Here is a 16,765-nt window from a genome sequence, read left to right as displayed (position 1 = left end):
TACAGCTGCTACGGAAAACAGTGCGGCGGTTCCTCAAAAAATTAAAAATAGAACTACCATATGATCCAGCCATTGATCATGATTCTGGGGATATTAAAAGCAGAATTTTGAAGAGACATTTACATAACCATGTTCATAACAGCATTATTCATAATAGCCAAGAGGTAAAAGCAACCCAAATGTCCATCCACAGATGAATAAACAAAATGTGATATACACATACAATGGCATATTATTATTCAGTTTTAATAACATGAATAAGCCTTAAGGACATTATGCTAAATAAAATAAGCAAGTCACAAAAGACAAATAATGTATGATTCCATTTACATGAGATATCTAAAGTAGTCAAGTTCACAGAAAGTAGAATGGGAGTTGCCATAAGTAGGGGAGAGGAAAATGAGTTGTTTAATGGGTAGAATTTTAGTTTTGCAAGAGGAAAAAGTCCTGAAGATCTACTGCATAATGAAGTGAATTTAACACTACTGAATTGCACATTTTTAAACGGCTGAGAGTTAAAAAAAAAAACTTACCAAATTATAAATTTTAAATATATACAGTCTATTGTGTCAACTATACCTCAATAAAGCTGGTTAAAAAACTGAAGAAACAGGAGAGTTCAAAAAGTTTTGGGGTATGAGACACTGATACAAAAACAAAAGCTTTTCTATCTATCCACCTAAATGTTTCGCTCTGTTGTTGTTGTTTAGTTGCTAAGTTGTGTCCAATTCTTTGCGACCCCATGGACTATACAGCCCACCAGGCTTCTCTGTCCATGGGATTTCCCAGCCAAGAATCCTGGAGTGGGGATTACCATTTCCTTCTCCAGGGGATTTTCCCGACCCAGGGATCAAACCCGTCTATACTGGCAGGTGGATTCTTTACCACTGAGTCACCAGGGAAGCCAGCCTTACTTTTGCTTTACGGTTTTATAATTCAAAAAGTAATTTCACAAGCTCTGCTTTGTTTAAAGTTTGATACCGATTTTTTTAAAAAGTGAAGTACTACTATTACCCTTTAACAGATCAGAAAACAGATCTTAACAAAGCTATATGTTAAGTATTTACCCAATGGAGAGCTTGTACTTACCTGAACCAGATATTCTGACTTCTAGAAAATAATTTTTCTACTCCAACAACACAAAGAAAAAATATTCCATTCATAACTGTAATAAAAATATAAAATACTTGGGAATTAATTTAAGGAGGCCTATGTGATCTGATGGCTCAGATGGTAAAGAATCTGCCTGCAAGACAGGAGACCTGGGGCGCGTGCATGCGCACACGTGTGCGCGCACGCACACACACACACACACAGAGTGGAATATTACTGAGCCATAAAAAAAGAATGAAATAGTGACATTTGCAGCAACATAGGCAGTCCTAGAGATTATGACACTAAGCAAAGTCAGTCAGAAAAAGACAAATGCCATATGACATCACTTGTATGTAGAAACTAAAATATGACACAAATAAACATATCTGTGAAACAGAACACACTCACAGACATAGAGAATAGATCTGCAGTCACCACGGGGGAGAAAGGATTGGGGGAGGGAAGAATTGGGAGTTTGGAATTAGCAGATGCAAACTATCATATATAGGATGAATAGATAACAAAGTCATATTATACAGCAATGGGATCTATATTCAATATCCTGTGATAAACCATAATGGAAAAGAATATGAAAAAGAACATGTGTATACACATGTGTAACTGAATCACTCTGTTGTACAGTAGAAATTAACACAATTATAAATCAACACTTCAATAAAATGAATTTTTTAAAAAATATGCTCAATATCACTAATTATTAGAGAAATGCAAATCAAAACTGCAATGAGGTATTACCTCACAATGGTCAGAACAGCCATCATTAAAAAGTCTACAAATAAGAAATGCTGGAGATTCCTCCAACTATTACTTGGAGCCCCTGGATCAGACATCCTCACTATGAGGATTAGGAGAATATGTTGCCTCACCAATTTAGGGACAACGCCCCTTGTCAGCTCGGAAGCAGTTATGGAATGAGAAAGACGCCCCTTTTCCCTAGGCAACATAATTCTCCTAAAAGAAAAGGGGGGAATGAGAGAGTCATTTCCTAGGCAGGTTGATAAGAAGTCTAGGGGTCCCCAAGGAGAGAGAGGTCTGGGATATTCAAGGAGGAAGAAAGGACAAACTTTTTTACTTTTTTTCCTCTACATTCCTTAGGATTATATAACAATAATGTATCCTGCCTGAGGACAGTCTTTGGATTAAACCCTCTGGCTAATTCTGTTATCTTAAAACATAAATTATGGGAGTAGGTCTGGTCTTTACAAGGATGTATCCTGCCTGAGGACAATCTTTGGATTAAACCTTCTAGCCAACTCTGTTATCTTAAAATGTAAATTATGGGAGTGGGTCTGGTGAGGTCTTTGCAACCTCCAGACATTCTTTGGATTCACTGGAGAGTATATAACTCCATTGCTAACACTAGCAAAGGGGTATTCTTTTGCCCCCTTCTGATGCCCATGTGAGAAGCTTTCTCTATCTCCTTTATACTTTAATAAAACTTTATTACACACACACACACACACAAAGAAAGAAATGCTGGAGAGGGTGTGGAGAAAAACGAACCCTCCTACACTATTGGTAGGAATGTAAATTGGTGCAGCTACTGAGGAAAGTAGTTACACCAATTTTTGCAGGGGTTCCAAAATCACTGCAGATGGTGACTACAGCCATGAAACAAAAAGACACTTACTCCTTAGAAGAAAAGTTATGACCAACCTAGACAGCTTATTAAAAAGCAGAAACATTATTCTGCCAACAAAGGTTCATCTAGTCAAAGCTATGGTTTTTCCAGTAGTCATGGATGGATGTGAGAGTTGGACTATAAAGAAAGCTGAGCACTGAAGAATTGATGCTTTTCAACTGTGGTGTTGGAGAAGACTGTTGAGAGTCCCCTGGACTGCAAGGAGATCCAAACAGTCCATCCTAAAGGAAATCAGTCCTAAATATTCATTGGAAGAACTGATGCTGAAGCTGAAACTCCAATACTTTGGCCACCTGATACAAAGAACTGACTCACTGGATAAGACCCTGATGCCGGGAGAGACTGAAGGCAGGAGGAGAAGGGGATGACAGAGGATGAAATGGTTGGATGACATTACCAACTCAATGGGCATGAGTTTGAGTAAACTCTGGGAGTTGGTGATGGACAGGGAGGTCTCACATGCTACAGTTCACAGGGTCGCAAAGAGTCAGACACGGCTGAGCAAATGAACACTGAACTGAAGAGAACTGTGGAAACCAGTATGGAGGTTCCTCATAAAACTGAAAATAGAGCAGAGTTAACATATGATCCAAAATTTCCATTCCTGGGCATATATATAGAGAAAACTAATTCAAAAAGATACAAGAACCCCAATGTTCACTGCAGTACTATTTATAAGAGCCAAGTCATGGAAGCAACCTAGACGTCCATGGATAGATGAATGGATTAAGAACATGTGTGTCTCTGTGTGTGTGTTTGTCTGTGTGAGATAAGAGTATTATTCAGCCATAAAAAATAATGAAATAATGCCACTTGTAGCAACATGGCTAGACTTAGAGATTATCATATTAAGTGAAATTAGACAGAGAAAAACAAATATCATATGATATCATGTATATGTAGAATCTAAAATATGACACAAATGAACTTCTTTAAAAAACAGAAACAGGGGACTTTCCTGGTAGTCCAGTGGTTAAGACTCCATGCTCCCAATACAGGGGGCATGTGCCTGATCCCTGGTCGGGGAACTAAGATCCCACATGCTTACCAAAGGGGAAAGTGCAGGGGATAAACTAGGAGTTTAAGATTAACAGATACACACTACTATATACAAAATAGGTAATTAACAAGGACCTACTATTTAGCACAGGGAACTGTACTCAATATCTTGCAATAAGCCATAATAGAAAAGACTATGAAAAAGAATACACATATATGTATAGCTGAATCACTCTGCTGCACACCAGAAACTAACACGACATTGTAAATCAACTCTACCTCAATAAATTTTTTTGAAAAAAGATGAATAAATAACAACAGAAAAACAAAGCTAAAAAGAGGTGAAAGTGGTTGCCTATGATAGGAAAGAAGTGGGAATAACGAATATTTTTCATAATAACCTGTGTAGAACTATGTGATGCTTTAAGCTCTATGGATAAATAATTTTGATGAAAATTTAATTTATTCTTTTTAATTGAAGGATAATTGCTTCATTGTGTTGGTCTCTGCTATACATCAGCGTGAATCAACCACAGGTAATGCACACGTCCCCTCCCTCCTGAGCCTCCCTGCCATCTCCCAGCCCGCCCACCCCTCTGGGCTGTCGCAGAGCCGTCTGAGTTCTTGGGTCCCACAGCAGAGGCCCACCGGCTGTCTGTCTTACACACGGCAGTGTGTGTGTTTCCATGCCACTCTCTTCAGCCACCCCACCCTTTTCCCTCCTTCTGCCTCCCATGCCCGGGAGTCTGTTCTCTATGTCTGCGTCTCCACTGCTGCCCCGCAATTAGGTTCATCAGTACCATCTCTCTAGATTCCATATATATATACATTAATATTTGATACTTGTTTTTCTTTCTTACTTCACTCTGTATAATAGGCTCTAGATTCATCTACCTCATTAGCACTGACTCAAACACGTTCCTTTCCATGGCTGAGTAATATTCCATTGTATATATGTAGCACAGCTTCTTTATCCATTCATCTGTCGATGGACATCTAGGCTGCTTCCATGTCCTAGCTCTTGCAGATAGCGCTGCAATGAACATTGGGGTACACATGCCTTTTTCAATTATGGTTTTTCTCAGGGTAGTGGGATTGTTGGGTCATATGGTAGTTTTATTCCTAGTTTTTAAAGGGATTTCCATATTGTCTGATGAAGATCTTTTTGAAAAAGTACACAGCCCCATAATCTTCATTTGCTATTGCTTTAAAAAATAAAAATAAATACATTTTGAACTCCAGGATATCCTCTTCTTAAACTTATCTTTTGTGAAATGCAACAGAACATTTTACAAATTTAACTAAAATCTAGGAGGCAAAACAGCTTACTCAAGGATTCACACAGGATTGGCAAATGACCACTATATACATACAGAAAAAAAAATTAGGCCTCTCCAGGGAGATCAATTTACCTACCTGATGAAAGAAGTACGTAACAGCAAGGTCATTGTCATTTAAGAGGATTTCTTCTTCTGTCGTAAAAAGCCACTTTCGAATGGTCAAGCAGGTACCCGGCACAGCTGATGTATAATTCTGGACGTAGAGTTTATGGGGAAATTCATTAGGTGCCAGCTTACGCACTAGAGAGGAGACAAAACAAAGACAGCCAGAGTGAGAAGACACATAAGGCATTTCCTTAGTATCAACTGTGTAAAGCAGACAAGAATGGAGTTGATCATTAACCAGGACATCAGCTTAGACTGTCAAGAAGCTCTGCCTTGGGACCACAAAATATCCATTTTTCTAGCCAAATCTATACCTTCTAATATGACTAGCCAGTTGAGCCTCAAGCTAACTGAAATCTCTCACCTGAATGACACACCCTTCAGTTAACATGTTGACTCTGCAGACAGCACCTACTCCAAAGTCAGTTAAAATATCTGATCCATTATTGGGCAAGTTATGGCAATGACCACTGAACCTCTTTAGAGCAAGTCTCCCCTTTTATCCAGCTATAGTGCATTTTATTTACTTATGGTGCTTTTATTGTTAAGAGCTGAAAGACTCTCCCTATCCCTCCACAAATATAAGACATTCATCAAAGTGAAAAGTGTCTTCTGGGTAGCATTATTTCCTCTTCCTAACAATGCTCAAGCAAGATAAAACACTACCACTTTTAATTTCTATACTGTTTCTCTTGAAAAAGGCTGAGTTCTTTCTCTTGATGTTTACTGTCTTTATATAGAGATACCAAGGGAAAATTTCATGCAAAGATGGGCACAATAAAGGACAGAAATGGTAAGGACCTAACAGAAGCAGAAGATATTAAGAAGAGGTGGCAACAATACACAGAAGACCTGTACAAAAAGGATCTTCACGACCCAGATAATCACAACGGTGTGATCACTCACCTAGAGCCAGACATCCTGGAATGTGAAGTCAAGTGGGCCTTAGGAAGTATCACTATGAACAAAGCTAGTGGAGGTGATGGAATTCCAGTTGAGCTATTTCAAATCTTAAAAGATGATGCTGTAAAAATGCTGCACTCAATATGTCAGCAAATTTGGAAAACTCAGCATTGGCCACAGGACTGGAAAAGATCAGTTTTCATTCCAATCCCAAAGAAAGGCAATGCCAAAGAATGCTCAAATTACTGCACAATTGCACTCATCTCACATGCTAGCAAAGTAATGCTCAAAATTCCCCAAGCCAGGCTTCAACAATACGTGAACCATGAACTTTCAGATATTCAAGCTGGATTTAGAAAAGGCAGAGGAACCAGAGATCAAATTGCCAGCATCCGTTGGATCATCGAAAAAGTGAGAGAGTTCCAGGAAAACATCTATTTCTGCTTTATTGACTATGCCAAAGCCTTTTACTGTGTGGATCACAACAAAATGTGGAAAATTCTTTAAGAGATGGGAATTTCAGACTACCTGACCTGCCTCCTGAAAAATCTGTATGCAGGTTAAGACGCCAAAGTTAGAAATGGACATGGAACAACAGACTGGTTCCAAATCGGGAAAGAAGTACATCAAGGCTGTCTATTGTCACCCTGCTTATTTAACTTATACGCAGAGTACATCATGAGAAACGCTGGACTGGATGAAACACAAGCTGGAATCAAGATTTTGCCAGGAGAAATATCAATAACCTCAGATATGCAGATGACACCACCCTTATGGCAGAAAGCAAAGAAGAACTAAAGAGCCTCTTGATGAAAGTGAAAGAGGAGAGTGAAAAAGTTGGCTTAAAACTCAACATTCAGAAAACTAAGATCATGGTATCTGGTCCCATCACTTCATGGCAAATAGATGGGGAAACAATGGAAACAGTGACAGACTTTATTTTGTTGGGCTCCAAAATCACTGCAGATGGTGACTGCAGCCATGAAATTAAAAGACGCTTACTCCTTGGAAGAAAAGTTATGACCAACCTAGACAGCTAATTAAAAAGCAGAAACATTACTTTGCCAACAAAGGTCCATCTAGTCAAAGCTATGGTTTTTCCAGTAGTCATGGATGGATGTGAGAGTTGGACTATAAAGAAAGCTGAGCACCAAAGATTTCATGCTTTTCAACTGTGGTGTTGGAAAAGACTCTTGAGAGTCCCTTGGACTGCAAGGAGATCCAACCAGTCCATCCTAAGGAAATCAGTCCTGAATATTCATTGGAAGGACTGATGCTGAAGCTGAAACTCCAATACTTTGGCCACCTGATGCAAAGAATTGACTCATTGGAAAAGACCCTGATGCTGGGAAAGACTAAAGGCAGGAGGAGAAGGAGATGACTGAGAATGAGATGGTTGGATGGTATCACCGACTCAATGGGCATGAGTTTGAGTAAACTCCGGGAGTTGGTGATGGACAGGGAGGCCTGGTGTGCTGCAGTTCATGGGGTCGCAAAAAGACAGACACAACTGAGTGAACTGAACTGAACTGAAAAGCTTAGAAAAGAAGGATAAGATTAGAATCCTAGTGTCCTGGTTCCTTAGCAATCCTTTGCAACATTTATATCTGCCTATTAGACTACAGAGAGTTGGGAAGACAATAAATAATTGAGAAATAGTTGCTTTGGAGGGAATCAAAGTTGTTCTACCTTGACCTGCGACGACAGGTCAAGGCGACAACAATTCAGGGCGATTCAAATCTCCCAAACTCTCTCCCTTTCCAGAATGGGGAAATTCTGATCTATTGATATTATCTGTTGTTTCTGGCCTTACCCCTATATATGTATGATGTGAAAAAACCCATAAACCATTGGAAATCTGTCATTTAAAGAGAGCCTTCTGACTTCCTCCCCGCTTTGTGGTCTCAATGAAACTGTTCCTGGCTTTTATAAAATAATATGTAAAAGAAAATCTTTGTCACCAGGCAACAAAACTTCCTAGAAAAAGGATACCTGTTTACACAGAAACTTAAACACATGCACTAAAGCAAAGCCTTTCAATCAGTGTATCTCTTTCTAACTCCTGAAAATAAAAAGCTATTCTTAAAAATCTACAAAAAGCATAAAGAACACTAAAACAAGTTGTAGTTAAATAAAATCTTTTTAAGGTGGTTTCATTAGAATATATTAATTTTGAATCTCTGATTTTAAAAAATCTCATGAAAATATCTGCTTCAGTGCTGGGTGCAAGTAATCAACACTGACAGAAGAAGAAAAAGGCGATCAGATACCTAGACTTGGGCTTAATGGGATTTGTCCTGTCTGCTTGTTAGAAACAGTTCCAATTAGTGGGACTGCCCTGTATCTTCAATATCTTCTTCTCTAGGCCAACAGTTTCAATCTGACAGCTTCTGGGATATTCGGTACATTAGTATTAGAATAAAATATTCCCAAACTTAATATCAGTCACTGGCACTTACCAAAGGAATGATTGATCACTTCAAATAAGGCAAAGTAATTCACTGTTGTACTGTCCATGCCAACCTTTGCTGCAATTGCCTAAAGTGTAAATGAAATACATTAGTTAGGGACACTAAGCAGTTTCATGGGGCTGGGAAAAGACGGGTGTATGCATGAGAAGCAGGGGGAAGAGAAGGGTCTTACTATCTTGATTTCATATAAACTAAATCCATGGACCATAGCTACTCTTCTTTGTATGTATGTATACATGCACGAAATAAAAGGGTAAAAATACCTATAGTATTTGACCCAAATAGCTATGATCTCTAAATATGAATTTTAAAGCTGATTAATAGTCTCTCCTTAAATATCAGCTTTGCTCTCTGAAATGTAACTTCATCTCATAAGGGTCTTTTTTAACAGCACTTAACAAGACATGTGCTTCACAAGGACAGATTTTAAGAGGAAAATAAATTCTTATAAATATCTAGTCTTACACATTCAGCCTACATTTTAATACAGGCTGTTACCATACAAGATCTATATCTTTGGTTCTTGAGCTTAAAATACTGGTTATCAATTTTGTTCATACTTCACAAATTATTCTTGTTTACTTTTCAGATAATCCATGTCTCATGCTTGGGACCTCCATTTCCTAAGAATTATTGTCATTCTTATCCACATGAAAAAAGCAAAATGTTGGAACAACAAAGACACTTTGAACAAGTATCAGTTCTTCTCTCTAGAAACTAAGGTCCTAACATGACAAATAAAAACAAGATCCATATGCAGATAAAAGAAAACTGAAATTACATACAAACAACAACAAAACACAAAGCAAAAAACACAAGCTAGTAGTATCAAAATTCCTTTTCAAGGTCAATCCCAAAATGTATAAATAAGATGTTAATTAAACAAGACGAAACTCTTGGGTATTAGTGTCTCAGTAAACCAAACAGAAGTATATCCTTCTTCCCAGATCTGCTCACGAAGCAGACCTAGGGTCATCCCTGAAGTGAGGTAGAAACTGGAGACTGTAAGTGTTCTAAGTTACAATTCTATACTGCACCAGACAGAAACTGGTATCTTCTCAGGGTTTGGAAAATGGCTTATAGCTAGAAGTCTCAGTGACTGGGTAAGGAGAAAACTGAAAAAAAAATTAGACTTTTGTAGAGAAATATTGAAAACAAAACATCAGTAAGCTATATAAAATTAATGTTTTCCTTGTAATCAATCTACCATTTTATAATTTCTGAAATACCTCAGATCCTATACATACTCTTTGCCATGGTATACAGTAAATGTTTGGGGGATAATTTATTTGCTACAAAGTAGAAATAAGCACTAATATCCAAAAACCTGCTAGTCTCTCTGAAAACCTTTATCAAATCAAGATTAACGACCAAAGAAAAGGCCTAAAAGAAACAATTATACCCAGCACCCGGATCATGATCTTTAAATACCATTCCTCACTGAAAGGAAACAGGACTCCTTGGGGAAATGGCTGATTCTAGATCTAGTATAGGAAATATACAAAGATGAGCCCGAAGCATCTTGTTGTACCAAAAAGCAAGGATGCTATCATAAACAAATGAACTGCACCAAAAAAACCCACAGGAGCAGACATGAAAGAGCTGCCAGTGACCAAAGACAGAACAATGTGAGCACCAAAAAGAATACTGCTTTTGATTAAATCATACTGAGTACCTAAAATCCCACATGATACTAAAAAAAAAAAATCTCATTGGATATCACTGGAATCAATAAGGGCACCATTTCTTTATACCACAAATTGGCAATAAAACGAAAGAATTACATATTTATCTCCCCTTCCCTACAAACTGTATTTCAGGATACCAAATAACCTTCGTTGATAAGGGAACATTCTTATAGAAGAATTCGAGTTAATAAATGTGAAGACGTGAGAAAAGTGGAAAATCAGCATTTTGCGACCCTTAATAAAATCACTGGTTATAACAGCAATCATCAGTGAAAAACTCAATGAATAAAAAAATTGGTGGAGTAAACAATGGAGATATCAAGTTATTACCACCTAAACCTACTAATTAATCACTAAAAGTGGATAACCAGATATTGTGTTCCACCTGTTGAGAAGTAATATGAAGTACATAACACAGATTACGAAGTAGTCTTAACAGAAAAGCTGAATCTAATCGAGCCTCTAGAGCAAAATTACAGTTATAGAAAATACAAGGAAACAGAAAGACATATTAAATGATATAAATAGACAAAAGAAACAAATGGGTAAATTCAGAATGTGGAACATTCCACAGGACACAGACCCAATTTCTGCAATAAGGCAAAAAATCTGGGGGGAAAAGTTGGGGAAGGGAAGGAAAGGGAGCCTGCCCTATATTAAAACAAACATAAAAACCAAATATCACATGAGGACCTTGTTTAGATCCAGATTTTAACAAACCTATTGTAAAGAATCATTTTTAGACAACTGGGAAAACTTGACTATGGATTTGTTATTAGTTAATACCATGTAAGTAGTTAATTTTTTAGGCTTGATAATGGTTTTGTGATTATATAAGAAGAATGTCCATATTTTTTAGAGAGGCATACAGAAATGCATTCAGGTCCAATAACATGGAATTTGTCATAAAATATTTAAACAAAGGAAAAGGAAAACTGGATATAGAACACAAATGTGGCAAAATCTTGAGGATTATTAAATATGAGTAATGAGAACATGGGACTTTATGGTACTATTCTATTTTCAGGTACATTATAAAGTTTTTACAATTAAAAAGAGGGGGTACCAATCACAACCAATACGACCTAAGATATTTATTGCCTTTCTTTTAAGCAAGACAAAGTACTTACAAATTAATAATAATTAACATCAACACTAGCAGCTAATATTTAATAAATTTATTACATGTCAGATACTCTAAGCACTTTATATGTATTAACTCATTTAATCTATCTTTCTCAGTTTTAAACCAACAATGTCAAGGCTACTTGTTCAAGTTTAATTTACCTGATATACTTGGTCTGTAGTACTATTCTTTTTAACCCTGACTGTAACTGTCGTTCCATCTGGTAATGCTACTCTCAGCTCTACATCGGACACACCATTGTAATTCTGGGGAAAAGACAGAAAAAGAATTAATTTAAAAAAAATTATGACCCAGTATATCTTCACTCTCCTTGCAACATGCTAGCTAAACAACAACCTAAACTTGTGATGGAAAGAAAATGAGTTTCAATGAAAAGGGGAAAAAAGACATCTTATAAATCAATACATTTACATTTTATAAGTCAGTCATAAAGCTAACTTTCGGCTCCAGCAAAAGTTAACCTTTAAGAGGAACAGGAAGGAAAGAAATATGTTAAACTCAATGTGTGCATATCCAAAACAGAAAATTTGTGTGAAGCAGTCTAGGTCAAACACAGATGAAATTTTTGGCTTACTTTCAAACATTCAGAACTCACAAATGAGAAAACAAAACAACGAAAGCAGTAGTTTCAACAAATAATATCTGGTTTTAAATGGTCAGGCATGGGCTTCCCTGGTAGCTCAATGGTAAAGAATCCACCTGCCAATGCAGGAGACACAGGTTTGATCCTGGGTTGGGAAGATTCCCTGGAGGAGGAAATGGCAACCCACTCCAGTATTCTTGCCTGGGAAATCCCATGGACAGAGGAGCCTGGTGGGCTACAGTCCATGGGGTCACAAAGAGTTGGACACAACTTAGCAACTGAACAACAACAATACCAGACTGGCCCAAGTGAAATTCTAAGTTCCTTTCCAGATTCTGAAATAATCACCACACCTTTGAAAGGAAAAATTAATGAAACTCAGGAATCTGCATTAGTCTGATGTACAATTTTCTTAAAGCGAAGAGTAAACAATTTTTATCCTCCTTAATTCAAAAGAAGTCCTTTTCTCTTACTGCTTTTTATAAATTTACACATTCCTCTAACAAACTGTGACCTTGGCATTTTTACTACAGAGAACAACTATTTACTAAATACCACTTTTTAAAAAGTAAAATTGCCTAAAATCATCCTAAGCATTACTTTGTTATAAGCCCTTGTCTGCAAGAACTTATAATCCAGTTGGGAAAATAAAATATATACATATAAAATAATCAATGAATAACATACTAGTACAGTAGCATTACACAGTCATGTGTCTAATCAATTAGTATTCATTAAGCACCTACAATATGTTTGACATTGTGCTAAGGCACTGGGAATATGAAGATGATCAATATTTAGCTCTTGTTCTGAAGATCTAATGTACAGCATGGTGATCATAGTTAACAATACTATTTCATATATCTGAAATTTGCTAAGGGGCAGATCAGAAGTGAAGAAAGGAAGGAAGGGAAGATGGAAGGATGGAAGGAAGAAAAGAACAAGAAGGAAGGGAGGAAATAGTAATGAGATGATAAATATGTTAACTTGACTATAGTGATCATTTCGCAATTTATACAGATATCAAAACATCAAATCATATACCAAAATATATACAATTCCTATTTGACAATTATGTCAAAAAGCTGAAAAGAAAACAATTAAGATTTAGCTCTTACCTACAGGTAGCTCATACTCTAGTAAAGTAAAATTATAAAGTGATAACCTGACTATATGTATAAAAAATTAGAGAATGAGATAGCAACAAGGTGACAATTAAGTGGTACTGACTGCAGAAATTCTTGGTGGAACAGAAAATTAATGACGTGAACATCAGGGAAGGGGTCAAAGAGAAGGTGGACCTAACACTAGGACATGAAGGATAAGCAGAACACTTAAAAAAAAAAAGAAGTTGAAAAATTAGTCATTTGGAGAATTTATGGCAATTCAATCCAGAAACAAAAACTTCCATTTTCCCCACAAGGAGCCAAGAGGGAAATAGTCACTGTAGTGGGTATTCACCTACCTCATCTGATTCTGATAGAAATTCCTGCATGATGTCACTTTCGCCAATGACTCGTATTGAGCACACTATAGAAAACAAAGATAGAATCTGGCATGAGGCCCTAAAATTAAGAATATATAGTCAAGAACCTATCAAGATTTAAATATAAATCATCAGTAGCAGGCAATGCTGAAATAGTATGCCATTCATGACACATGGTATTTTAAGGCACAACAAACATTTACATATGAAGTAGAACTGAGGAATAACAGGATGTACAAAGATACAGCTTGCTAAAAACATTAAACATAGACAAAGGAAGTCACTCATAAAAGAGAAATAAAAGTTCAGTAAATCCAACTTTGATGGCTTGTGTTAATAAGCCAGAGAATAGAGCAAGAGCACGGACAATTAGGAATGTATCAAACACACAATTAAAATACAAAGAAAAATATCTATTTGGCATAGGAGAAGGTCAGTAAGAGAATCATTAACATTCAAAGCCATTTTGGAAAAAAAGGGGTAATCAAGTATTAAGCTGAGTACATCTTCTCATCTCACTAAGTTTAACTTCAAAACAACTACAACTGAAAAAAAAAAAAAAAAGAGAAAAAGGGAAAAGGAAGGAAAGGAAAACAGGCAGGTAAGCAGGTAATCATCTAAGAGAGTCAATTTCCTAACATTCTCATGGGGATAATAAATTACACAGCTGATTTTACTTCATTTTATTAAAAAAAAATTGTACTCTTTTTCATTTCCCAAGGGCTGTGTTTAGAGGCCATTCCACCTTAGAGAAGTTAAAAATAGATGAAGTTTAACTACCTTCTATGGAGGAAATGGTTTTTCTTCAGGGAAAGCTCTCTACCAAAGTTTTAAAAAATTCAACTAGGTCAATTAGTTCTTCTACAAGGACACAGAATTACTAAATACCACGTAAGACCATTATTCTATTAAATGAGTATTTTAAAGAAAAAACTATTGCACGCCTAGCAAATTCTATAACTCTATAATATATCAAAGCAAGGTCTCCTCTCTGAGCCACAAACTGAACCATCATATTTAGGAGATTCGTGTCATCTCTCCCTGCCTTTCTAGACAAATGAATGTCTCAGCTTCCAAAGATTCCTAATGTCTTGTCTGCAAGTCCTGAGATACTAATAACAAGTTAGTTATAATATTTCTACCTATAACCTGCTAAGAACAAGGGGACTTTAGCTTACTTACAACTCAGCAAACCTGTCCAAAAGGAATAAGGAGTTTTCAAGTAGGCTATGTCAGTAAACTAAGAATCACTTTCGTAAAAATGTCTTAAACACCTAGCTTCCAAATACATTTAGCATGTTGAGTGTGTATGTGTTTGCTGGCAAATAATATAACCCTATAAATATAGGTCCTTGACGCATAAAAAATAATTATGCATTTTTTTTATTGTTGTTAAGTGTTCAGTGAGTCAATAATATAGGCTATTAACTGCTGTACTGAACAGTTCAGTGTTGGCTTTAATGCTCAGATCAATCAACATCTATAGTCAGAAACGTGACTTTCACTATTGAGTTTCAGGAACTTAGCTATGCAGCTTAAGAGCCACAACATACTATCTTGACCCTATGTTTACTCAAGATAATAGAGTTTAACAGGCTGGCTTACCTTTTTCTAGATATTCTTCCAACCCCCGACGTCGGGCATCTAATTGCTGTTCTGATAAAGAGAATGGCCACTTCCCTGGAAGTCGGGGAAATGTAAAGTTGGCAAACTCTCTCTTCAGGTTCTGGTGTAAGATGGCAAACTCCCGGTACCGCTTAGAACACAGCTGCCTCCCTGCCATGTAAACATTGTAGACCTGGTGAGGGGGAAGAACAAAAAAAAGCCTACTTACTATATATTAAATCACAGAATCATCTAGAGTCAGGTTCAGATTAACACTGGTTAGGTCAGAGAAGGCAATGGCACCCCACTCCAGTACTCTTGCCTGGAAAATCCCCTGGACGGAGGAGCCTGGTAGGCTGCAGTCCATGGGGTCGCGAAGAGTCGGACACAACTGAGCTACTTCACTTTCACTTTTCACTTTCACGCATTGGAGAAGGAAATGGCAACCCACTCCAGTGTTCTTGCCTGGAGAATCCCAGGGACAGCAGAGCCTAGTGGGCTGCCGTCTATGAGGTCGCACAGAGTCGGACATGACTGAAGTGACTTAGCAGCAGCATAGGTATATTTCTCTATGTACTTTAACAGAGAATTTATGTTCAAGGTCACCATAAAACAAGATTTACTTTTAATAAACATGCCAGAAATTGTATGTAAAAAAGACAGATACTGCCTTCAAGGGGCCCATGATCTTATTTTTGCTATTACAATTACCTCCAGCACACTGTTTTAAACATCTTTGGAGGCAATTATCGGTTTTTATTTTCAGAAAGTTAAAAATCATTTAAAGCCAATGTGAATGAACAAGCAAGCAAATTTGGAGAGATGTAAAAAGTCAGAACTGATCATAAAGCAAAGTGGCTGACATTTGTGTGTGAACCACATTTCCAAAGAAAAGGTCTAAAAAATGATGTAAGCAATATTGGTATTTTTGCTACAAAAAGATCATTTTTGCCAAAGCTCCTTTTTAAAATCAGATGTCCCTAGTTTTGGTCTTCTCCTTTCCAACATTAAAACAGAGTTAACAAAAAGCTGAAGAATAAATGTACTCTAAGGACCTCCTCATAATAATAAACAGTTAATAATCCTCATAAGGAAGTAGACAGATATTTGTCTATTGTTCACAGATGCATGCCAAGCTTCTAGAATAGGGCCTGACACACGGTAGGCACTCGGTAAATATTTGATGAAGAAATGAGTGTATATATTGGCAATTCTTAGATATGTGTCCTCATAAAGGAAAGTGGTGCAATACATGATCCAAAAACACCAAGTAAGTAACTGTAGTCTCAGAACATATCAAATTACGCAGAGATGGGAAAATTAGCCCCAAATCACACTTACTGGCTTAGCAAAAATCACTCAAAAATTTAAATGTGCACAAAACAGGTCATCTACTCGTGTAATCAGGAGTTAGTCACTGAACATAGAATCGACTGGTGGTTGCCAAGAGGGAAGGTGTAGGGGGAGGGATGGGAGGAGGAGGCTGGGGTGACCAGATGTAAGCTTTCATATACAGAATGGATGAACAACAAGGTCCTACTGTACAGCATAGAGAACTGTACTCAATATCCTATGATAAAACATAATGGAAAAGAACATAAAAGAGAAAGTGTATATATATGTGTGTGTGTATATATGCATGTATGTATACAGAAAAGAACATATATATATTCTTACAAA

The 16,765-nt window shown here is 37.0% G+C and overlaps 1 protein-coding gene across 1 annotated transcript in view; it reads right to left on the bottom strand.

Moving 5' to 3' along the window:
* Nucleotides 1-16,765, bottom strand: part of SNX27 (sorting nexin 27) — a 77,591-nt gene that overhangs the window by 14,767 nt on the left and 46,059 nt on the right. The window contains exons 3-7 of the mRNA XM_043458366.1: nucleotides 15,086-15,278; nucleotides 13,460-13,524; nucleotides 11,552-11,656; nucleotides 8,565-8,643; nucleotides 5,174-5,337 (exon numbers count right to left, since the gene is read on the bottom strand). Of these exons, the coding sequence (XP_043314301.1) occupies nucleotides 5,174-5,337; nucleotides 8,565-8,643; nucleotides 11,552-11,656; nucleotides 13,460-13,524; nucleotides 15,086-15,278 (606 nt within the window). The remainder of the gene's footprint in view (nucleotides 1-5,173; nucleotides 5,338-8,564; nucleotides 8,644-11,551; nucleotides 11,657-13,459; nucleotides 13,525-15,085; nucleotides 15,279-16,765) is intronic.

The sequence above is a fragment of the Cervus canadensis genome, chromosome 2 (genome assembly GCF_019320065.1).
Source record: "Cervus canadensis isolate Bull #8, Minnesota chromosome 2, ASM1932006v1, whole genome shotgun sequence".
Classification (NCBI taxonomy): domain Eukaryota; kingdom Metazoa; phylum Chordata; class Mammalia; order Artiodactyla; family Cervidae; genus Cervus; species Cervus canadensis.
The sequence above is the reverse complement of the archived record's forward strand: the minus strand, read 5'-3'. Positions and strand labels throughout refer to the sequence as shown.